Source organism: Oryctolagus cuniculus, chromosome 4, assembly GCF_051225735.1.
Source record: "Oryctolagus cuniculus isolate XC-2025 breed Fujian yellow rabbit chromosome 4, ASM5122573v1, whole genome shotgun sequence".
Lineage (NCBI taxonomy): Eukaryota > Metazoa > Chordata > Mammalia > Lagomorpha > Leporidae > Oryctolagus > Oryctolagus cuniculus.
In genome coordinates this window covers 75,587,962-75,611,341 of record NC_142870.1, presented here as the reverse complement: position 1 = coordinate 75,611,341, position 23,380 = coordinate 75,587,962, and the positions used below count along the sequence as shown (strand labels likewise).

At 46.1% G+C, this 23,380-nt stretch overlaps 2 protein-coding genes across 16 annotated transcripts in view; one reads left to right on the top strand and one right to left on the bottom strand.

Annotated features, from left to right (window-relative positions):
• Positions 1–10,428, top strand: part of B4GALT4 (beta-1,4-galactosyltransferase 4) — an 87,047-nt gene extending 76,619 nt beyond the window's left edge. For 6 of the 12 annotated variants that reach the window (XM_051819009.3, XM_051819008.3, XM_089331732.1 and 3 more), the window contains 3 exons: positions 4,425–4,547; positions 6,151–6,255; positions 9,531–10,428. In XM_051819009.3, coding sequence (XP_051674969.1) covers positions 4,425–4,547; positions 6,151–6,255; positions 9,531–9,663 — 361 coding nt within the window. In that variant the 3' untranslated portion in view covers positions 9,664–10,428. The remainder of the gene's footprint in view (positions 1–4,424; positions 4,548–6,150; positions 6,256–9,530) is intronic. The other 6 variants (XR_016233110.1, XR_016233108.1, XR_016233109.1 and 3 more) reach the window with 2 other exon arrangements.
• Positions 10,429–16,958: 6,530 nt separating this feature from the next.
• Positions 16,959–23,380, bottom strand: part of UPK1B (uroplakin 1B) — a 31,081-nt gene continuing 24,659 nt past the window's right edge. For all 4 annotated transcript variants that reach the window (XM_089331740.1, XM_002716674.6, XM_089331739.1 and 1 more), the window contains exons 7-8: positions 20,293–20,376; positions 16,959–18,260 (exon numbers count right to left, since the gene is read on the bottom strand). In XM_089331740.1, the coding sequence (XP_089187866.1) occupies positions 18,210–18,260; positions 20,293–20,376 (135 nt within the window). In that variant the 3' untranslated portion in view covers positions 16,959–18,209. The remainder of the gene's footprint in view (positions 18,261–20,292; positions 20,377–23,380) is intronic.

The window sequence follows — 23,380 nt, the reverse complement described above, 5'->3', positions numbered from 1 at the left end:
TGATTTCTGGTGTTTCTATTCTGTTCCATTGGTGTATCCACCTGATTTTGTACCAGTACCACAGGCTGTTTTGATTATCAATGCCCTGTAGTATGTCTTGAAATCTGGTGTTGTGATGCTTCTGGCTTTGATTTTGTTGTATAAGATTGCCTTAGCTATTTGGGTTCTCCTGTGTTTCCATATGAATTTCAGCATCATTTCTTTCTATATCTGAGAAGAATGCCCTTGGTCTTTTGATTGCTATCACATTGAATCTGTAAATTGCTTTCTATAGTATGGACATTTTGATGATGTTGATTCTTACAATCCATGAACATGGAAGGTTTTTCCATTTTTTTGTGTCTTCTTCTCTTTCTTTCTTTAATGTTTTGTAATTCTCATCGTAGAGATCTTTGACATCCTTGGTTAAATTTATTCCAAGGTATTGATTTTTTTGTAACTATTGTGAATGGGATTGATTTTAGAAGCTCTTTCTCAGCCATAGCATTATCTGCATATACAAAGGCTATTGATTTTTCTATGTTGATTTTATATCTTGCTATATTTCCAAACTCTTGAGTGAGTTCCAATAGTCTCTTAGTGGAGTCTTCTGAGTCCCTTGTATATAGAATCATGTCATCTGCAAATAGGGATAGTTTGACTTCCTCTTTTCCAATATGTATCCCATTGATTTCTTTTTCTTGCCTAATGGCTTGGCTAAAACTTCCAGGACCATATTGAATAGCAGTGTTGAGAGTGGGCATCCTTTTCTGGTTCTGGATCTCAGTAGGATTGCTTCCAAATACTCCCTATTCAATAGGACACTGACTGTGGGTTTGTCATAAATTTCTTTGTGTTGAGGAATGTTCCTTCTATACCCAATTTGCTTAAAGTTTTCATCATGAAAGATGCTTTCTCTGCATCTGTTGAGATAATGACACAGTTTTGTTCTTCAGTTTGTTAATGTGATGCATCACATTGATTGATTTGCAAAGGTTGAACCATCCCTGCATATCAGGGATAAATCCTACTTGGTCTTGGTGGATGATCTTTCTGTTGTTGGATTTGATTGGCTAGTATTTTATGAGGATTTTTGTGTTTATGTTCATCAGGGAAATTGATCCTTGGCTTTTTCAGAAGCATATCCCCAGTTATTGTGTAAAATAAATAAGAGATCACAGACTATACAGAAGGCTTGTACTTCTGTCTCTTAGACTTGCCATAGATGCTAACCTTAAACTTCTAATTACCTAGTCTGTTTCTGAATAATCACAGAGAATTGTTTTTTTAGGGATTCTTGATTTTATCTTTGTGTTAAATTGGGCCATAGGCATTCCTGCCAGGAACTGATGTTGACTTTTGCATTCACAGCCATGCCTTTATCAGATGCTCTCCACTCACTCTAAGAACTGGCCATGTGTGAATCTTGCTATTTAACTTATCGTAGCTGGCCACACATTTCTTTTATAACTAGATTTTCAGAAAACCTTGTCTCCCTTGAATAACTGACAGGTTTTCTTAACGTAATTGAAGGTAATTATATGTATCTCCCTTTTGATCTAGATTCAAGAAACTGAGCCAAATCTTTTAGAAACTGAAAAGAATGTTATTTGGAGATTATTTTCTATTGTGGTTTAATTTGCTCCAGTCCTGGTTTGTCATTGGTGTTGTTCTGTTCTAGTGGGTGTATCACCTTTTGTGGCCAGGAAAAGATCTGCATAAATAATGTGAGTGTGGCCATCAGCTTTCTCCTGGGCTTCTTACCTTTGCTGCTCTGGGCAAACTCCCTGTGGGGGTCCACAGGTTCCTTTGCAAGTGGCTGAGTGTGTGGCCCTGCTGATGACTGTGTGTCACTACATCTTTCCCCTCACACAATACATGCAACTTCCCTCTCAGAACAGCCCTGTGAAAGTTGGAGTTTGTGTCGGAAATGTTTCCACTGGACACACAGATGGAGGAAAGAAGTGAGAGTTACTTGTGCCAGGTATCTCAGACTCTGTTGAAGCCATAGATAAATCTATTGGTTGGTGAGAAGCCTCTGGATCAAGGTGTGACAGATTTAACTACCAGGAATGACTCGGCACCTGCCTACTTTGCACAAATGGTCTTTTGCTATTTTATGACTACACATTCCCCACCCTTGGGCCTTATGGTCCTTTAAAATCACAAAGCAGTTCCAGGGCCATTTGCATGTTATGGTTTTCCAGATAACAAGAAAAACCCAAAGCAAAGATCAATGAACACAGAGACAGTTGTCATCCAGCAGGCACTGGGAAGCCTGCACTTGGCTCCAGCTAACCTGGTCTCCAGGTGGCCCTCACACAGCCTGCCTTTTTTTCCCTCTGCTTTTCCTCATGGAATCTGGCAGCCAGGAGATCCCGTTTACTGCCTGGCGGAGCCCCTTGAGGCCTGCTGCATCCTGATGTAGCGGCATCGTGTCCATCCGAACCCTGATGACACCCGCTTTGCTTGCTGGATGATGAGGCCTTTGCGGGCAGGGCATGTAAGGGCCTGGTGATGTGGAGCCACTGTCTCGAACATGGTGGGTGGGGGTGGGGCCAGGTCACCACCAAGCCATGGTGCTGATTCCTTCATGGGGACTGCTTGTTGGTGCTCAGCAGTGGTTCTCCTCCCAGGGACCTAGTGAGGATCCTCAGGGAACTGACACCCCCTCCCCAAACAGAGGGCCGCTGGTAGATGTCTTGGTCAGGAAAAGCCACCTTCTGAGCACTTTATTTCCTTGTATTGCTCTAGGTTGCAAAATATATCATTTCCCAGAATTTCAGCTTGGAGTTACATAGGTAAATCAAGTCTGTTATGGGCTATATAGGGTTCCATTTCTTAGAAGGCAAGTATCTACATTTTCATTGGTCTTGCCCTTTGGTTTGTCTTCCTGTCTGGAAAAGCACACATATTTAATTGATCCTTCCGGGAACACTTCAAACTGAAGCAGTTGGACATCCTCCAGATTTTCATGTCTGCATTTAGCCACATCCAAGTGACTAAACTACCTTCGTTTGCATTTCTGAATTGTTCCAGTGTTGTATTCGGGACTACAGTTGTTTCTCGGGTTGGCTCATGTCAGCTGATACACACATACGAGTTCTGGGTGATGGGACAGGGCTCCCTGACTGATGTTTCCAGATTTCTCCCCTGGTTTTTCCCTTTTTTCCTTTCACTTGTTGGTTTTCTCCTCAGTTCCACAGAGCCTAACCCCACTGCTCCCCGCTGTGAGTGCGTCTCTTCTCTCCCAGTTCTCTTCTCTCGCACTACCTTTGGGTGATTTCTTCTGCTCCTGTGCCTTCATGTACCACTGCTTGACAGCTTATTTCCAAAGTATATCTGTAGCTCTTGTGGGCTTGGAGCCTGTGTCTCTTTGCCTACTATTTCAAATTCAGCTTATCTAAAATGTAATTCATTATCATGCTCTTAAAACTAAATTATTGTCAGTACACCCTACATTCTTTTTTTTTTTTTTTTTTTTACAGGCAGAGTGGACAGTGAGAGAGAGAGAGACAGAGAGAAAGGTCTTCCTTTTGCCGTTGGTTCACCCTCCAATGGCCGCCGCGGCCGGCGCACCGCGCTGATCCGATGGCAGGAGCCAGGAGCCAGGTGCTTTTCCTGGTCTCCCATGGGGTGCAGAGCCCAAGCACCTGGGCCATCCTCCACTGCACTCCCTGGCCACAGCAGAGAGCTGGCCTGGAAGAGGGGCAACCGGGACAGAATCCGGCGCCCCAACCGGGACTAGAACCCGGTGTGCCGGCGCTGCTAGGCGGAGGATTAGCCTAGTGAGCCGCGGCGCCGGCCTACACCCTACATTCTTGAAAGGCACTTTCATCTCCCTACCTAACCAAGTCATAAATCAGGGGTGTTGGGGTGTGTTGGGTTCTTCAGGAAACAGACTCTGAGATGAAGATTTCCATGCATGGAGAGGAGATTTGCATACAGAGTGTGTACAGGAACTGTCTGTTGATCTCGGCTCTTACCCTGTAAAGGAAAAAGTGAAAGTACAAAACATATTTATTATGACCTCATTTTTGCTGAACCTGGCTACAGCCTCAGAATCCTTCTTAACCCATTGCCCTTGGTAGCCATTATCATTTATGGGATCGGCCCATTTATGGGATCGGCCCACAAGATAAGTCTGTCATCCAGGTCTGATGTTGCTTGTATATTTATAGGTGCTTCTTCATATTGCTACACTCAGCCATTAATGGTAACAGGAGGGTGATACCTTGCTTGTGGGTGCAGATGTGAGCATTTGTCTAAATAGCAGAAGGAAGGCAAGACGGGGTAGGCCAGGAGCATTGGGAGGGCATGTGGAGCAGGAGTGGATGGGTGTTCCCAGAATGCTAGCCTTGGAAATGGAGGCCTGTGCAGTGTGTGGAGAACAGAAAGGCCTGGTACTAACGATCTTATCTTTTCTGCCCTCTCTTTTGCTCCAGGTTACGTTACAGTGGATATTTTGGGGGTGTTACTGCCCTAAGCAGAGAGCAGTTTTTCAAGGTGAATGGATTCTCTAACAACTACTGGGGATGGGGAGGCGAAGACGATGACCTCAGACTCAGGTGAACAACAGAGATAGGTCCCCTTCACGGGGCTCTGCTATCAGTAGCTTATGTATAATTTCTGTAGATTCCAATCCAGCAGCTCACGGGGATGCATTGGACGGGGTGGAGGGTGGGCAAGGTGGCCTAAGTTGCTCTTTGCCAGTGGCGTGGGTGTCGGGCCCAGAAGTGGTGGCAGTGGCCTTTGAGGATTTGTCACTGGAGATTACTGAGACAAGGGAGGTCGTATCACTGATTGCAAAACTGCCCTTGGGAGAAGTGCCTAGTAGGAACCTGTGGATTCTCCCAGGCCCCAGGGGATACTGACATTGTTTGTGCTTGGGGATAGGTGGTGCCTGCAGTCTCTGAGGAGCTGTTTTCTCCTCCTTTTGCATTGGCCAGCCTGTGCCACGCCCTGCAGGAGCAGAGGCTGCCCCAGTCCCAGGCTGATACTGGGCTGTTGGCATTACTTCCAGGTTCCCTTCTTCCATTCTCTGCTCCCGAGGGCTCAAAGAGAATAGAAGGATGCTTCACAAAAGTTCTGGAAAAGTGGAATTAAAAGAGAAGTTTGTTTTGGTACCAAAAATTTCTGAAATCCATGCAGCCAAGGGACCTTCAAAAAATTCATGGAAAATGAGTATTATGAAAAAATGATGCATGGATTTTAGCGCTGTAGTGTAGTGGTGGACAGCCACTCTTCATGGTCCAGTCCTTGGCAGCCATAGTTTATGAACTGGACAGGGAGAGTGCCTGCTGGATTCCAGGGCAAGAGAGGCAAGGCAAGGATTGAAGGTAGACAATGCCCATCTTCTTCTCCAAATCCATTTCATTGCCCACCACGATTAGATACCCTCACTATTGTTTTTCTTGCTGCCCCTTAGTTTCAAGGTAAAGGGGAGCCCCAGATTTTACTTTCAATTAAAAGAGAGCGTCTTGGCCTTCAGAATGGTTCCCAGTTAATGCCATGGCTAAGCTAAAATTATTTGAGCATAAAAGTTGGTAGAGATTTATTTACTGAATTTTTATTTACTCAACTGTACAGCAGACACCATCTCTCTTTGCCCCCTTCACATAATACATTCTGGTCTACTGTGCCTGTTCCATGCAAGTTACTCCTCTGAGTCTTTGGAACAATTCCGTGTCACCATTGCCATTTTACATATATATGCAGAAACTGAGACCAGCCTAGTGAACTCACTTGTCAAGGTTGTAAATAACAGTTTAAATTTGAACCTAGGTTTATGGCTTTAATGCTGTGACCTTCAGGCGTCATTCCTTCAGTAAAAGAAGCCATATGTTAGGGATCCTGAGAGAATTGATACTCCTATTCTTTAGGATGTATTAAAATAAGCACTTTATCAGTGTTATTTGAAAATGACTAACTAACTATACATTGACCTATTTCCTTTGTGCCCCGGTAATAAATGTTAAATGTGATTCTTTTATGTGCTTACTAGGTGAAGTTTCTCATTATAAAAAAATTTGAAATTTTAGAAATTTTTCTTTTTTCGCTAATATCCAGATGATCAGGCTCTGTGTGTGTGGGTGTGTAAACTTTTGCTGTTGATCCTTTGTAAAGCCTTGTGGTAGGTGAGTGGGAAATAAATCGCTGCTGTTTTGCTAGGGTTGAGCTCCATAGAATGAAAATCTTGCGGCCAAAGCCTGAAGTGGGTAAATACACAATGATCTTCCACACTAGAGACAGAGGCAACGAGGTGAATATAGAACGGTAAGTCCTAGATGCACGCGCCTGGCCAGCCCCCCTCCTGCCTGGAAGGGCTGCTGAGTTCCGTCACATCAGTCAGTCCATTTTGTTGAATGCTTTTTATTAAGGACATTTTCAAGCAGACACCAAAGGAGAGAGAATGGGGCATGGAGCCCTGACTTCAGCGGTTATCATGGTCTCCCTCCTTTCTCTCACTTTTTTCTTCTCTGCCTAGGATTATTTATAAACCAAGCACATATGTCATGGAATGCCACTCCTGATTATTTCATGAGTGTTGGGCTTGTGTTTAAAGCAGTTGGTTGGTTCAGTATTTAGGCAAAGTCTGCCTTGCATTTGGGTGATCCCTTTCATTCTCAGGTTCTCTTGCCCCTTCTTTTCTTTGTTTTCCTCACAAGTCATTTGGTGAACACATCAAGTCATTTGTCCAGTAGAATTTCTTACATTATGGATGTTGCCAGTTGCATACCAGTATTTTTTTTAAGGATTTATTTATTTGAAAGGCAGAGTTAGAGAGAGACACACACACACACATACACACACACACACACACAGAGAGAGAGAGAGAGAAAGAGATTGTCCCATCTGCTGGTTCTCTCCCTAAGTGGCTTCAATGAGGCAGGGCTAGGCTGAAGCCAGGAGCCAGGAGCTTCTTCTGGTTTCCTGTGTGGGTGCAGGGGCCCAAGTGCTTGGCCTGTTCTCCACTGTTTTCCCAGGCACATTAGCAGGGAGCTGGAACAGAAGTGGAGCATCCGAGACTCGAACTAGCACCCATATGAGATGCCAATACCACAGGTGGATGCTTTACCCACTATGCCACAGTGCTAGTCCCACATACTAGTGTTATAATTTTTTTTTTACTTAAGAGGCAGGTAGACACAGACACACCCACATTGTGAGGAGGCTGACAAAGAGAGACCCATCATCCATTGGTTCACTCTCCAAATACTGGGAGATCCAGGAACTAAATCCAGGTTTCCACATGGGTGCCAGGGACCCAAGTACTTGAACCGTCACTGCTGTTTCCCAGGGTGTTGTATTAGCAGAAAGCTGGAATCAGGATCTGAGCTGGGCTGCAATTTGATACAGGCATCCCGAACAGTGCTGCTGCCGCCGCTGCTGCCGCCTTTTTTTTTTTTTTTTTTTTTTTAAGATTTATTTATTATTTATTTGAAAGTCAGAGTTACAGAGAGACAGAGACACAGGGAGAGAAATCTTCCATCCACTGGTTTACTTCCCAAGTAGCCTTAATGGCCAGGGCTGGGCCAGGCCAAAGCCAGGAGCTTCATCTGGGTCTTCCCACATGAGTGGCAGGGGCCTAAGAGCTTGGGCCATCTTCTGCTGCTTTTCCCAGGCCATTAGCAGGGAGCTGGATAGGAAGTAGAGCAGCCAGGACTCAATCTGGGCCCATATAGGATGCTGCCAGTTCCCCCAGACAGTGTCCCCACTGCTGCACCAAACATTTGCCCATGATGGTATAACTTAATATGTTCCTTTGATCTCTGTATTCTTTCGTAAACTGGGGATTAGATTTCTCTAAATTTCTGGAGGCTTGAACAGATTCCAGATACTGTTTTTGGGCAAGAGTACTTTGTTAGTGGTATTGTATAGCTTGGGCTAGTATATTATTGTATAGTTTTTCTTCTCTTATATTGGTAGGAGGACATAATGTCTGGTTGCATCTTTTTTGTGATGTCTAGGCTGATCTGTGGGCTCAGGCATTGTCATATCCACTCATTGTGAAATTATTGTTATTTTTTTAAAAAAAGATTTGTTTATTTGAAAGGCAGAGTTAGAGCAATGGTGGGTGGGGGGAGAGACAGAGAAATCTTCTATCTGCTGGTTCACTCCCCAAATGACTGCAACAGCTGGGGCTTGGGCCAGGCTAAAGCCAGGAGCCAGGAACTAGGAGCTGCTTCTGGGTCTCCCCACCCCTGGTGGAGGGGCCCAAGCACTTGGCCCATCGTCCGCTGCTTTCCCAGATGTGTTAGCAGAGAGCTGGATTGGAAGTGGAACAGCTGGTACTCGAACCAGGGCTCATATGGGATGCTGGTACTGCAGGCAGCAGCTTAAACCACTGTGCCACAGTACCAGCCCCATTGTGAAATTCTGAATATTTTACCTATGGTTTTTATCAGCTATCAAGGCTTCTTGTCTAAATTTATTATTTAATTAGGTTTGCAAAATTGTAATCTTCTAATTCTATCATTCCTTCATTTAATAAACATTTTTATTGAGATGGACTGGCCCTTGTCGTCTGTTTGAGTACCTTGAAGTATAGTTTATAGAGGAAAAGCAGGATAAAAGGACAGAATCAAGCGTTGATTTACTTCAGAGAAATAAGTTGCTGTTTCCTACCATCCTTCAGAAGTAGTTAATATTATTATTGTATAGAGATTTATTTATTTATTTGAAAGGCAGAGCTGCAGGGGCAGAGAGAGAGAGAGAGAGGTCTTCCATCCGCTGGTTCCTTTCCCAAATGGCTGCAATGGCCAGAGCCATGCTGATCCAAAGCCAGAAACCAGGAGCTTCCTCCAGGTCTCCCACATGGGTGCTGGGGCCCAAGAACTTGGGCCATCTTCCACTGCTTTCCCAGGCCACAGCAGAAAGCTGGAGCAGCCAGGTCTCAAACCAGTGCCCATATGGGATGTCCAAACCACAGGCAGTGGCTCCACCCGCTACACCACAGTGCCGGCCCCATTAATATTATTTTTGACACCCGAATTGCCTCATCTTTGGTCATTGGGATCTTCTCCACACTGGCTTCTGAATTCTTTTTACGCAATGCTAGACAACTTTTTTTGAATTATACAGAGAGATAGAGATGAGCAGAGATCTCCTATCTACTGATTATTCCCCGAATGCCTGGAGCTGGGAATTCAGGGTATCCCATGTGGGTAGCAGAGACCTCACTGCCTCAGCCAGTGTCTGCTGCCTCACAGGATACCCAGTAGCAGGAAGCTGGAATTGGGAGCAGAACTGGGGCTGAACCAAGGCATGCTGATATGGGAGGCAGGCGTTCCAACCAGCAGCTTAACCAGGTTGCCAGATGCCTGCCCTGCTCCCCAGAGCCTTCTGTGGAGCCTGAGAAGTGAATATGTGGTTATCATTGGTGTCTGTTACTTTTGATGGGGAAAGCAAACTTTTTGACAGTAGAAAACCTAATAGGTAAAATAATTTACAAAAATACTTTGACCATCTTTTGGGGAAAGGCAAACAGCAGTGGAAGACATACGTTGAATTCTTGCCTTGTCATTCACATTTGTTCTTTTTATCTTTAGGATGAAGCTCTTACACCAGGTGGCACGAGTCTGGAAGACAGATGGGTTGACTAGTTGTACTTATAAGTTACTTTCTGTGAAGCACAATCCTTTGTATATCAATATCACAGTGGATTTCTGGTCTGGTGCATGACCCTGGATCTTTTGGTGATGTTTGGAAGAACTGATTATTTGATTGCAATAATTTTGGCCTAGAGACTTCACCTTAAGTAGCAGTACACATTAAGAATTTATTGCAGCCAATTATTGGGCTGAATTTTTCCTTTTTGTATTTTCTTAGCAGAAATCCTGGGGACACAGAATGTTAAACAGTTGTTAACAAGACAGCTGTCTCAACTGTTTCGATCATGAGGGGCAACTATTGTAATACAGGTACTTAAAGGACTAAATGTATAAAGCTGACTCAAAGGATATGAAGGCTGCTTGAGAACTCTGGTTGAAAGAAATTTATTTAAATCTGAAGTGATTTATTAAGGCATAAAAGGCCACCAGAAATAAGACTGCTGGAGGCCCCAGAGAGCCGACATAGAAAGGTACGAAGATGTAGTTCCGTTAATGATTTATCCTGCGTGGTCATCTGTGAAGCAGTGAGTCCAGGTGAGAAGAAGGCCACAGGAAAGAGGATGACAGACGAAGACTCAGGATGCAGCGAGCTGGAACAGAGGTGCAGGAAGACAGGATGGCAGACGAAGAGGCAGCAGCGGCTGTGCCGGCTGTTGCCACCGACCCACCTGCCCAGTTATGCCTTCCAGGAACAGCCCAGCAGACACATTGTCTACTCATTTTTAAAGCATTTTTGTAAAATGATTTTGTACATCTAGGATATGAATGAGCAGTTTGCAAATGACATTAACTAATAATACATCTATAAAGTACCTCTGTAGAAAAATGTGAAAAAGCTTTGGGTGCTCAATCTTGCCTTTGCTGTTATGTGAGGCCTGCAGATGTATTCATTTCAGGATCTGTGATTCTAAACAGCTTAAAAACAGAGCAGATGAAACAACCCTCCACTCCCTCCCTCTTTCATCCTGCTTCCCTCGCCTCTTGTTTTGAGCAAGCCCCTTGGATGACCAGCCGCAGTGCTATGGGAGGCACCTTTGTGTCTCATCCCCTCTCCCGGTTTTTGTTCTCTTAGTCCTCTTGTGCCTTGTCTTTTCCTGTAATCAAGAATGGGAGTAGGAGGTCTGACCTTGGGGGCACACCTGTTGGTTATGGGAGGGGCAGGGGTGGAGCTGGCCCGTTTGGGAAGCCTTAGATTTTGAAGGACAGGGACATGAGTGGTGGCAGTGGTTTGGGAGGGGTGTAGAATCAAGGTAACAGGAACTGTCCCTATGACTGGGTTAGAATAGCAATAAGAATACTTTGTTTGCCTATGTGAGTGAATGGACACATAAATAATCTAGATATGGGTGTTCTTAAGCCAGTATTATGCAGCTGTGCTCCGGGAAGCACATCCATCATCATCATATGACATCTTAACTGTTAAACTTTAACATCAATACATGCCAGTCAATAAGTGTAAAAAATACTGAATTCTTCCCAAGCAGGGAGGGGAAATAGAAGGGTTTGGAGCTCTCAAGAAAGTCAGAAGGAGTCACCACTCAAATGGGCAAGGAGAATTAGAAAGGAAGATACATGTCATGAACACAGTGGATTCATTCTGAGAGGAGGAGTGCGGTGGAGGCAAGAGGCGTGGAGTCACCACACAGACCCTGGCAGTCCGGTGAAAGTGGGCCAGAGGCAAGCAGCCCGCAGACTTGTTTATTTCAATTGGTACAGCAGCTTATATAGCCGAGGCAGCCAATCTGGTCAAGGGGAGGTTTATGCCCTAACCAATCACAGCCTGTTGCCAGGCAGGCTCTGTTGCCAAGTGGTTTCTCAGGTGGTTTCCCAGGGGGCTTCCAAAGCCATTCCTGAGTAACTTGACACTCGCTTGCCAGTGGCCATCTTGGCGTGGCCTTCTCATTCTACCACAGAGCTTTAGAGAGGAAGATACGTATCCTGAACACAACCTAGGGTAGTCTGGTTTACTTTTAACTCAATGCAATGAGTAAAAAATTATATTGTCTTTATTTACCAAGGAGATCCTCATGGCTTTCAAGTGTGTTGCCCAAAGATTTTCGTTCCTGGGAGATTTGCTAATGGAGCTGTAGTGAATTGAATGAGCCTTCCCCTTCCCCTCCCCTCGGTTTCTGCAAAACCTTTCTCTAGGGTTCTGTCTCAGTTTTCCTAATTATGAATGTATGAACAGACTGCAGTTTGGAGGCTGTGGGTCCCTTGTCATGGTTGGGGAAGTAATGGAACACACTGGCATGTGCAGGGAACTTGAGGACCCATATTTGACAACTCAGTGGAAACAATATAGCCAGTACCGTGTGGGCACTCCCTGCATTTTTTCCTACTATTAGCAAGGCATCTGCATTAAAAAAAATTGGAAGCCATTGACTCTCTGCCTTTACTGCTCTTCACATATTTCTATCAAAATAGTGTATGAGTCATTTCAAGGACCTCTTGTGGAACTTCTTCAAGCTGAAGATAGTTTTTTGCTTTGTTTTACAAAGTGTGTTTTTTTTTTCTGTATTTATTTTGAAAGGCACAGAGTGAGTGTGAGACGGTGTTCCCAACTACATGTTCACTCCCCAAATGCCCGCAAAGACCAGGACTGAGCCGTGCCAAAGCTGGGAGCTGGGAACTGAATCCAGGTCTTTCATGTGGGTGGCAAGAACCCAATTACTTGAGCCATTACCTGCTGTCTTCCAGGTTGCGTGTTAGTAGGAAGCTGAACACAAGAACTGGACCTTGGGGGCTGGTGCTGTGGCATAGTAGGCCAAGCCTCTGCCTGTGGCACTGGCAGCCCATATAGGTACCAGTTCAAGTCCCAGTTGCTCCTCTTCCAATCCAATTCTCTGCTGTGGCCTGGGAAAGCAGTGGGAGATGGCCCAATTGCTTGGGTCCCTGCACCCACCTAGGAGACCCAGAATAAGCTCCTGGCTTCTGGCTTCAGATTGGCCCAGCTCCAGCCATTGTGGCCATTTGGGGGAGTCAGTCAGTGGGTGGAAGTCCTTTCTGTCTGTCTCTGTAAGTCTACCTCTCTAAAATCTTAAGAACTGGAGCTGGGTATTGAATCTAGGTACTCTGGCATGAGAAGTGGGCATCTTATTTGGTATCTTAACACCTAAGGCCTAGGAGGATGATTTTTTTAAAAAAAGATTACTTGAAAGGTAGAGTTACAGAGAGAGGGAGGGAGAGCCAGAAACAGAGAATCTTCCATCTGCTTGTTCATTCCACAAATGGCTGCAACACCCAGGACTGGACCAGGCTGAAGCCAGGAAACTGAAATGCCCATCCAAGTCTCCCATGTGGGCGGCAGAGGCCCAAGGATTTGGGCCATCTTCTGCTTTCCCAGGTGCATTTAGCAGGGAGCTGGCTTGGAAGTGGAGCAGCTGGGACTTGAACTGGAACTCATATGGGATGCCGGCATCACAGGTGGTGGCTTAACCGGCTGTACCACAGTGCCAGCCCCAGGAGACCTTTAGGCGACCCTTGTGCCACTTGACCTGCATTGGGAGCTCAGGCACAGTGACTGGGTGGGCACTGCCCACTTGCTGATTGCTACCACTCTCCCTTTCATGTCACAGCCGGGCTGGGGAGTTCGCTTCAGAGGAGCCAGAGTCCCCCACCCCACCCCAGTTCCTTCCCTGGGTGTTTCTGAACAGTCATTTGCCATCAAGAGGCCAAGAGTTTTGGATACTGTGGAGAGGATTATGCCTACTGTGAACTGGTCAGGATTATATGGGTGCGGACTATTTGGCCGTCACAGATCCCTGTCCCAGAGTGTGCTCTTGTGAAGGTTTTATTGATTTTTTTCTCACCGGCCCTTCGTTTTTATAGTGCTTTAGAGTAGGTTTGTGGTGTTTGCACACACACTTCATTGCTGCTGCAGATGAGGAGTGGGGGTCCAGAAATCACACGGCTTGAAAATGGCAGAGTCGGGGTCAAGCTCAGGTCTTCCACCTTCAAGACCATCACCACCGTGTGGCCCGCACTGGGCTGCTCTCATAGAATACATTCTCCTGCTACCAAGTAGGAGTTTTACAGGACAGATATCAACTGATAGCTATTGTTTGATGGCCAGTAAATTTGTACCAATAAATTCAGTGATCAAGCTCATTGCAAGAAATCGCAGCAACACGGTATCAGTTGGTGTGCTCCTGGGGATGAAGGGCCGTGCTGAGAGCTTCAGACCAGATGTATGATGTTACTTTCTGTTAGGTGTCTCCTACAGTCTTAGCTGTTCTGATGCACGCTTTAGATTTCTTACTGAGTCCTCGCTGACCTGTGCTGATGAGGTGATAGGCTGTCTTCCTGAAGGACCCTCCTAGAAGCTGAGTGACTTGTCACAGTCATGCAGAGCTGGGATTTGGAGGTAAGCATTTGACTCCAAGCATTGTCTTTGTAGTGACTTTGTGGTACCAGATAAATGAATAAGCTAATGAATAGAGGAAATGTGGATGGGCAGAGTTATTTGCAAAATGTCAAGGCCTTTCAAGCAAAAAACCCCTGGAATGCATCGGCAGGTAAATAAATTGGGTTACGTGCTCATCAAAGGATACGGACTGCAGTCAAGAGGAATCAGTTCTGGAGATCCATTGTGGGAAAAAAGGGGAATTGTACCCTTTTCAGAGAGCAAGAACCCCCGGTGGAGAACCGTGAAGTGGCTCCATGGAAGGAAGTCACTAATAGAACCTAATATAGCAATTGGGCTTTGGTTGGGCCCTTTGGGGAGGGTCTAAAAAAGCTGGGTTTGATCTGTTTTGGATGGTGTCGGAAGGTGGGGACCTGTCTTTGTGTAGCTCAGTAGAATTTCTAGGGAGGAGACTAGCAGAGTAAATGTGTGTAACTGGTAAGACAGCTGTTGCTTGTCTCAGCCGAGAAAGGAGGTGTTTGTATTTTGCAGGTGGCACAGTGACCTTGTTTTCGTGTGAAACTAAGGATGAAGTGACCTTGCTTTGCCTCATTTTACTGTGGCCTCACAGTGACCTCAGCTGTGGTTGGGTTTCTGTGTAACAAGAGAAGAGCAGAGGCTAGTCCTGATGCCAGGCCACCTTGTGGACGTCAGGGCTGTGCTGGTTCCCCTCCTCGAGGAGCTCGTGGTAGAGACCACTAGAAAAAGTAGTGCCTGTCTGCACCATTTCTCTTTAGACCCAGGATGTGACTGTCCCCTGAAGACTTGCATATGGGGGTAGAGAGTGTGTGCTGGAGAGGGGGTGACTGGAGAAGGTTGGAGCAGTGTTTCTCAGCAATCCTCCTCCTCTCCAGGATGTTTTCAGATCTCTGCATTGGATGGGGCCAGGTGAACCTTATTATAAAAACATCACAGGCAAAATCAACCCGATAGCCTACAGCCAGCCTCCTGTGGCTTGCTTTGATTTAGTCTAGCTGACAGGAGCTGAGAAGAATCTGAGTGAGGTGAGACAAGGAAGAACAAAGAAATTGTTTTCAGTTTATAGAAATGCAAAAGCGGCCCAGCTCCCAATTCTCCAAGCATAGCCCCTTTAGCTGACCAGATGGTTGGGTAAGAGGGTGAGGGTGACGGGAGATTGCACTTTCAAGTCACATGACCATCATTTTCTTAATGGGAAGCCACAAAGTATTGGCTTTATTGCTTGAAAGAGAAGCAGTTCCTGTTTGTTTAGCTGATCTGTGGCGGGGAGGGAGGGGGAGGGGAAAGTGACTGGGCTGATGAGTAGGAGCCGCGGAGGCTCCCCAATGCTGCCTGCCAGGGCCCTGAGCGGGCATCTGCGAGGGACGTGGCCATCCCAGAGCGCGGGACGATCCATCGGGGGCACGTTTCTGGGTTAGGTGGGAATTGTTCTTTGCCCGCCGAACCAGCAGGCTGACTGTTGAAGGGGGAGGTTTCACAAGGCGGCCTTGGCTGGGCCCGCGGTCAAGCCCAGCAAACTGCCAGCTCCCCAGGCCACTCCTTCCCCCTGTCCGTCCCTTCTTCGGGTGTGGAGGGCGCCGGGCGAGGGCGTTCCCCAGCAGTGGCTTGCAGCGCCCCGGGTTACAGGAGCCCTGCTGCCAGTCGCGGAGCCAGCAGGCAGAAGGGAGTGGAAGCAGGAAGCAGGCACTGGGCGGAACAGAAGCTGCGCTGAGATTAAATGAAGACCTCTGTAGCGCGGAGCGCAGAAGTCCTGAGAGTGGTCTTTCTGCAGGGGAATCCGCAGGTGTCTCTTTTTGTCCCAGCTGAAAGGCGTGTCCTTTCCAAGTGCTGGGGTCTGGCCATAGAGGGTGCCTATGTCCAGGGCATGATTTGGTTGTGGGAGGACTGAGCCCGTCTCCATCCAGAGTGGGATGTGCACCTGCTGCTGGCTGAGACTGGGGCTCCAGGTAGGAAGCTCCGTGGAGGTGGGGCGGGGGACAGTGGTTAGCTGAATGCCCTTTCTCATCCTAGTTACAGTGGAGGTGTGTGAAGGGAGGGCTCTTTCCTATTCCAGTCGCTGCCCTGGATTCCACCCACTAGAGGCCAATTCCAGTGATCAGGAAAACACCTGAGAGACTGAGGGATGGGGACTGGTTATCACTCACTCCACCATATGAATGAATTTTTCCAAAGGCTTTCCTTTGCCCTAGCTGAGATCCACTCACAGGGGAAAGGGAATTCTGTAGAGAGCATTTTGGTGCATGAAGGCCCGGGAGGGAAGGCAGGACAGGGTTTAGGGCAGGAATTCTCAGCCAGCGGCGAGCACAAGGAGACCTTGAGAATGGTGGAAGCAAAAGGCACCCACAGTGTAGAGAGGGAGACGAAACCTTTGCCCACAGTAACCTCCTGCAGAAGACCACAGAGAACGTCAGCCAAATGCAGGTGCACTGTATCTTGTTACCTGAGATACCGTTGTCCTGGAGAGAGAGACAGGAAGTCAGGGGAGGAGTCAACCTTTGGCTCTCTGCCCAGAATCAGGCTCCTGCCCCAGGTTTACCACCAGGTGCACCTGAGAAGCGTGCCCTCCACTCTCCCCTTACCTATCCCTAGCCCCAGCGCTCAGCCTGACTCAGGAACCCAGCAGGGGTGTGCAGTGGTTGGGAATGGGATTCCGAGAGACAGGTCCATTTTCTTAGTAAGAGCTGCAGCTTGGCAGTTGGAGTTGGAGTTGGTGATGCTTCCATGGCTTCCAAGTTCAGAAGAAAGAAGATCAGAAGTGCATTTGCTCCATTACCACTTCCCAGGTTAAGTCTAGGAGGAGCAAGGGTAAAAGGCAACATAGAAGCCCAAAGGTTTCACTGTAGAGCAGGGACGGGGGCTTCACACCCTGTGTGCACAGTTCCTCCGCTCAGTCCCACGAATGAGGCTCTCCTATTGGAAAACCCACTTTGGTAGACTTGTACATGGCCAATTATGATGCTGGTAAAAATGAAAGGAAGCGGTCATATTTTAGAGCCTTCTTTATTTATAAGATCGGACCCAAAAATGTTGTGTTGTAAGAACTTCCTTCAGGGCTACAAATGGAAACAGAAATATTTTGACAGAAACAACGATTCCCATAAACCACCCTTTCTAATAGCCAGCTTGCTTCTATCCTGTTTGAAAGGAGCTGTGAGTTGGGACATTCAGAGCGAAGTCTGAGTAAATATATAACAGGAATCTTCTTTGTCTCCACAGTCTGCATTTGGAGAACTGAGATTATTACACGCATATCACTCTGCCAGCTATGGGAGGAAATTTGAACCATTGTTAGCTCAAGGTGGGGGATTGTTCTAGAGAATAAAAGAATGCAAAGGTGACATCAAGAGACATGACCAGGTCTCTAAAGGCAGCAGCCTCTGTAGAACAAGAGACGAAAGATACACTGCAGCCGTCATTGCTTTACTTATCACACCTGTCAGTGCTGAGATCAAGGGAAGTCCTGGAAGGTTTATTTTAGAAACCAGTGAGAAATACAGGAAAATTTGCTATCCAAATATATTCCTGGCTTATCATGATGACGCAGATGCCTTTGGATGTCTTTATATCTCCAAAATAAACTGGGATGGGAGGAGTTATTATCTACTTTACCCGTTCTGTCTATAAAAATGTTGCAGAATTCGGCCGGCGCCGCGGCTCACTAGGCTAATCCTCCGCCTAGCGGCGCCGGCACACCGGGTTCTAGTCCCGGTTGGGGCACCGGATTCTGTCCCGGTTGCCCCTCTTCCAGGCCAGCCCTCTGCTGTGGCCCGGGAGTGCAGTGGAGGATGGCCCAGGTGCTTGGGCCCTGCACCCCATGGGAGACCAGGAAAAGCACCTGGCTCCTGGCTCCTGCCATCGGATCAGCGCGGTGCGCTGGCCGCAGCGCACTGGCCGCGGCGGCCATTGGAGGGTGAACCAACGGCAAAGGAAGACCTTTCTCTCTGTCTCTCTCTCTCACTGTCCACTCTGCCTGTCAAAAAATAAAAAAAAATAATAATAAAAATAAAAAAAAAATAAAAAAAAGTTGCAGAATTCTAGACCAGGGTGAAGAACATGAGTTAGGAGAATTTCAGGAGACTGAGAGCCTAAGGAGGTGCATACCATCTGCCTGGGAAAGTTGAGGGAGTCCTGCTCAGGTTACTGTGCAGCCCAAATGAGGAATGTTAGGTCAGGGGAGGTTCCAGCACCAAATCCAGCGTCAGTAGGGTGAGAGGTATGGTGGGTAACACTTGGGCTCAATATTCAATTCTGCTCCAGTAGAACATGGTACCCAGGAGGACCCAAAACTAGAATGAAAAAAAAAAGAATTGTTTTAGAAATATCTCATATTTGGGGGAAAACGGGGTGAGATTCATATATGCCCGGGTGGCATAAGAGTAGTCCTGCCTGAAGCAACATCACAAGGCCAGATGTGACCATGAGTCACCCTGCCCTGAAGCATCACTCATAACCTTCCCCTCAGAGCCAGCTTCCCTGCTCCCCGGTTTCTGGCCCCAGTTCTCTCTGTCTCTCCCTCCACACTGCCCTTCCTGCCTTGTAGGGTTGCTCCTCTCACTTCTGTGCTAAACCAGTTCCCTGGGGGAGTTCTTTCTTCTTCCCAACAAGGCTCATTATCCCCCTGCATAGTTCATAGGATTTCCAGTTAGTTACCTGTCTGCGGTAAGAGCTTCCTGCTTTCTAGAATTGGACCTCTCCTGCCAGGAGACCTCCCCTTTCTCCTAAAACACTTGTGACCCAGAATGGCTGCCCCCAAAGAATGCCACAGAACCCAAGATAAAAGAACATGGAAAAAAATCATCAATGTGGTTTTAGATTTCATATTGTAGCTGATCTTTAAGAAACTATCATTTGTGAAATTAAGTATACTATCAATACAAAAATCTGAAGACACAAGTATCTTCAGATAAGTCTATTAAAGCACTCTTGATTTTTATCAACTCCTTGTCTAAATGAAGGGTGTGTTCTCTCAAACTAGAGAATGTATTACAACAAATTGAATGGAGGATTAAGTAGGAGAATCTAGCTGTTTTCTACTAAGACAAATATTGAAGAGATTTGCAAAAGTAGAAAACAATGCCAATTTTCTCACTATTTTTTTTGTTTTGTAAGATAGTTTTTCCATAAAATATACTTTACATGAACATATAATTGACTTTTTATTTCAAAAATGAATTAATAAATATTTAAAAGTTCTAAGTTAATTTCCAGTGGGAACTATCAATAGATACAGGCCACATAGACAGAGGCTTTTTGGAGTCCTCAATACTTTTCAGAGTGTGAAGTGGTTCTTGAAAAAGAAGTTTGGGACTGTTCCTATAATGTACTGGTTCTTAACTTTGATAGCAAATAGAGTAGCACAGAAAGAAAACTGCCTGAGCTCGGCCCCCAGATTGCCTGAATTTAGGATCTCAGAGGCTGGTGTCCAGGCATTTTTTCTTTTCTTTTTTTTTTAAAGCTCCTTTTGGAGGTTTTCGTGTACAGCCAGAGCTGAGAACCATCACTCTAAAGTCCTGCTACATGTGCATCGGATAAAGTAGGTGGTAGGAAATCCTGAGACTGGTAGAGGTAGCTCTTTGGAAGGAGCTGAGCCAGAACAGTGTTGGGCAGATTCCATCAAGACAGGTGTCAGGGCCGGCACTGTGGCATAGTGGGTTAAGTCTTTGCCTGCAACACTGGCATCCCATATGAGCACCGGTTTGAGTCCTGCTTGCTCTACTTCTAATCCAGCACCCTGCTGATGGCCTGGGGAAAGTGGCAGAGGATGGCCCATGTGCTGGGGCCTTTGCACCCAAGTGGGAGACCTGGAAGAAGATCCTGACTTCAGGATGGCTCAGCTCAGGCTGCTGGGGGGCTCTTTGAGGGAGTTAACCAGTGGATTCAAGGTCTTTCTCTGTCTCCCCCTCCCTCTGTGTAACTCTGCCTTTCAAATAAATAAAAAATTAAAAGATTTTTTAAAGACAGCAGAGGTCTTTGGTAGCTAGTGGTAATGAATTAATGAGATCTGGAGGCTGGGAGGAGCAGGAGGGAGTTCATTGAGAGGGCTGGGCAGGGGAAAGAGTTCTCCAGCTGCCGGTGAGCTCCCATCAGCCGCAGGATCTGCATAGGTAGGCACACCCTTTCCCTGGCAGGGGAGGCTCCCACCTTGCTGCTCACAGGAATTCACTGTCCTTGCTCTGGTGGCCGAAGTTTCCTGACCAGCCTTCGGGTCAGGGGTCTTTTCTAGAGTCTCTGGTGCGGTTGCCGTAACCAGTGGTAATCTCGATGTCTCTCCTTATTATCATCCTCTGAGAAATGAAACACGTGCTGAGGAATACTCACCGTCCAGCAGAGAATAGCAAATCCAAACCAGGCAACTCCCCAGGCGTGTCGGTTCATCGGTCCAGAGATCAGCTCATAGCAGCCCTGGAGAAGGGGTGATCCCACATTGTTGTGAGGCGACCAAGAGGAAAAGGGGAAGAGAACACTGGGAAAGCCGATTCCTGTTTGAATCAATGCCTTCCAAAGTCCTGCTTTACAAATCGGCTGTTTGCACATCCTGTGGACAGTCAGCTACGGCCGTGCTTTGCTGAGTATGAATAATGCTGTTGAACTTGCATTCTCTCTCACGTTTACCTGTGCTTTATCACTCAACCACGCTAGCAAAAGTGCTATTATTTTAGCAAGACATTGTTTTCCATAGTCAATAAGTGGATAATTCCGAATAAAATTTGAAATTGCTTTCCTTCTCAAGCCTTTTATTGGTAGTTCGAGGGGCAGAGTTACTTTTCGATTTGTTTCTTTTTAAACAGAAACACTCCTGATCTATGAAAACCAAAGGTCTTCAGTTGCCATTTTTTATAATCACTTAAGGAAACCCTATGTCATGCTCCCTGAATTCTTATTTGACAATGTATTTCAACATAATGTTAATGAACCCTAGTGAGATCTTGAAGGGCCATGGTGTGCGAGTGAAAGAGCAATTGACTTTATTCGCTGAGTCATTCATAATGCGTAAGTATTTGTATGTACACACTGCTCACTAGGCAGAGCCCTGGAGTGCAGCACGCGAGCCAGGCTCCAGCTGCCCTCTGAATGAGCTCAGCCTCGACGTGAATCACAGGTGATGCCCAGGGAATGGAATAACCCGGGCTGATTCCATGCACCACTGAGTCCAGAGGCAAGCGGCCTAGAAAAGCTGATCTTGGGGCTTGGGCTCCACCCAGTGGCTCCAGATGACCATTTGAGGTTCTGCTTTTTATGACCGCCCCAGTCCCTTGTTTATCCATGCAGATGCCCCGCTTTTGCTGGATTTCACCCCTTTCCCTCTTCTCCATTTACATTACAGCCACCTCCATTCACCTAGATGGCTCAGAGGAAAAATATGGGAATTATCCTTACTCAACTCGTTTTCTGTTATGTAGTATCCAACACATAAGCAACTCCTAGCAATAGCCCGCTAACTGTCCCTCCTCCCCGCACCTTGAAGCCTGAGTCCACTCACAAAATCTAGATTCATCTTTGTTTTTACACAATCTTCACTTATTCTGGCCTTGTCATGCTCGCCTCTTTGATATTACTCCAAAAAAACTAAGACTGCTTCATCTTCAGGACCATTGCACCTGCTGCTTCCTTTGTTTACAGCCCTTTTCCTAATTTTCCAGTGCCTCATTGCCTCACTGAATTCAGAACTCTGCAAATATCAACTCAACAAAACCTTTCCTGACAACTACCCTTTCCTGAAAATACCCCTTCCTGCATCACACCCTATATACCCACCCCGCTCTATCTATGATCATGTATTTGTAACTACCTGAATTCTACCATGTGTTTGGTAACACATCTCCTGTAGTAGAATGCAAGCTCCAGTAGGGCAGGGATTTTGTCTTGTTCCTTGTTGAATCTCTAGAACCCAGAACCAGTGTCTGGCATGTGGTAGACACTTAGCAATTACTTAAAGAATGAATAGAACTTGATAGTAAGTAATGGTTATAATAACATCATTTGCAACACACTTAATGGTTTACAAAATGTTGGTTTATTAACTACTAACTTGATCCTTATGACTACCTGGGAGGTGGTCATTCATATAATAATAATATATAAGAGCCTGCTTATGCTAGTGCCTGGTGCTGGGCTCATCATTTGGCTGGGACAAGACACAAGTGGGGTCTTGTTTTCATGGAACTCATATAGATAAAAGCCTTGTTTTCTTTCTTTTTTTTTTTTTTACTTTAACTCCCTCTCATTTTGTGGCTTTTCATCTTAGTGGTGCTTTTCTTGATCTTCCATAGTTTTAAAATAATCTTCTTGAAATGTAATGGTCAGAATTTGCATATAGAATTTCTGAGGCAGATGGATCAGTGTAGAACACATATTTGTATCTGAAATTCTAGTTGATTTATACTTTTTTTTAACCACATATATGACTTCCCTAATTTTGCTAGTTGCAAAGGTTTTGGCAGCAAATCTGTGCATTGTTGATCTTGAAAAGCTACAACATGGAGGGGGGAAAGAAAGGCATTTCTTTGTTCATTCACCCACCAAACAGTCATTCAGTGCCTGTTTGTGCCAGGCATTATGCTAAGGATTTTTTGAAAGACTTTATTTATTTATTTGACAGGTAGAGTTATAGAGAGAGACAGAGAGAGAGAGACAGAGAGAAAGGTCTTCCTTCCATTGGTTCACTCCTCAAATGGCTGCAATGGCCGGAGCTGCACAGATCTGAAGCCAGGAGCCAGGAGCTTCTTCCAGGTCTCCCATGCAGGTGCAGTGGCCCAGGCACTTGGGCTATCCTCTACTGTTTTCCAAGACCACAGCAGAGAGCTGGACTGGAAGAGGAGAAACTGGGACGAGAACCAGTGCCCATGTGGATACCGGCGCTGCAGGCAGAGGATTAACTAAGTGAGCCATGACACTGACCCCTGTGCTAAGTATTAAAGCTATGCAATTAAATAATACATGACCCTTAAGGGAGGCTCACAGTGTGAGGAATGTGCATTTGGTCCATTGGTGAAGACATCTGCATCCCATACCTGAGTGCTGGGTTCAATTCCTGACTCCAGCTCCTGACTCCAGTTTTCTGCCAGTGTAGACTCTGGGAAGCAGTGGCCATTGCTCAAATAGGATTTCTGTTACTGGAGTGAGAGACCTGGATTGCATTCCTGGCTTCTGCCCTTGGCCTGGCCCAGCAGCTGTCCACTCTCAGCCATTCTGGGATTTGAGGAGTGAACGAGTACAAGGGAACTCTCTGTCTCTCTGTCTCCCTTTCTATCTCTTTGTGTGTCCAAAAAGTAATAAATACAACTAAGAAAATAGATATGTAAGAAGACATACTACAGCTCAAGGTGGTAGATGCAATCATAGAAGTAGAGGCTGCTAAGGACTGGGACGGCACATTTGCTTTGTGGTCAAGGATTGTTAGTAGGAC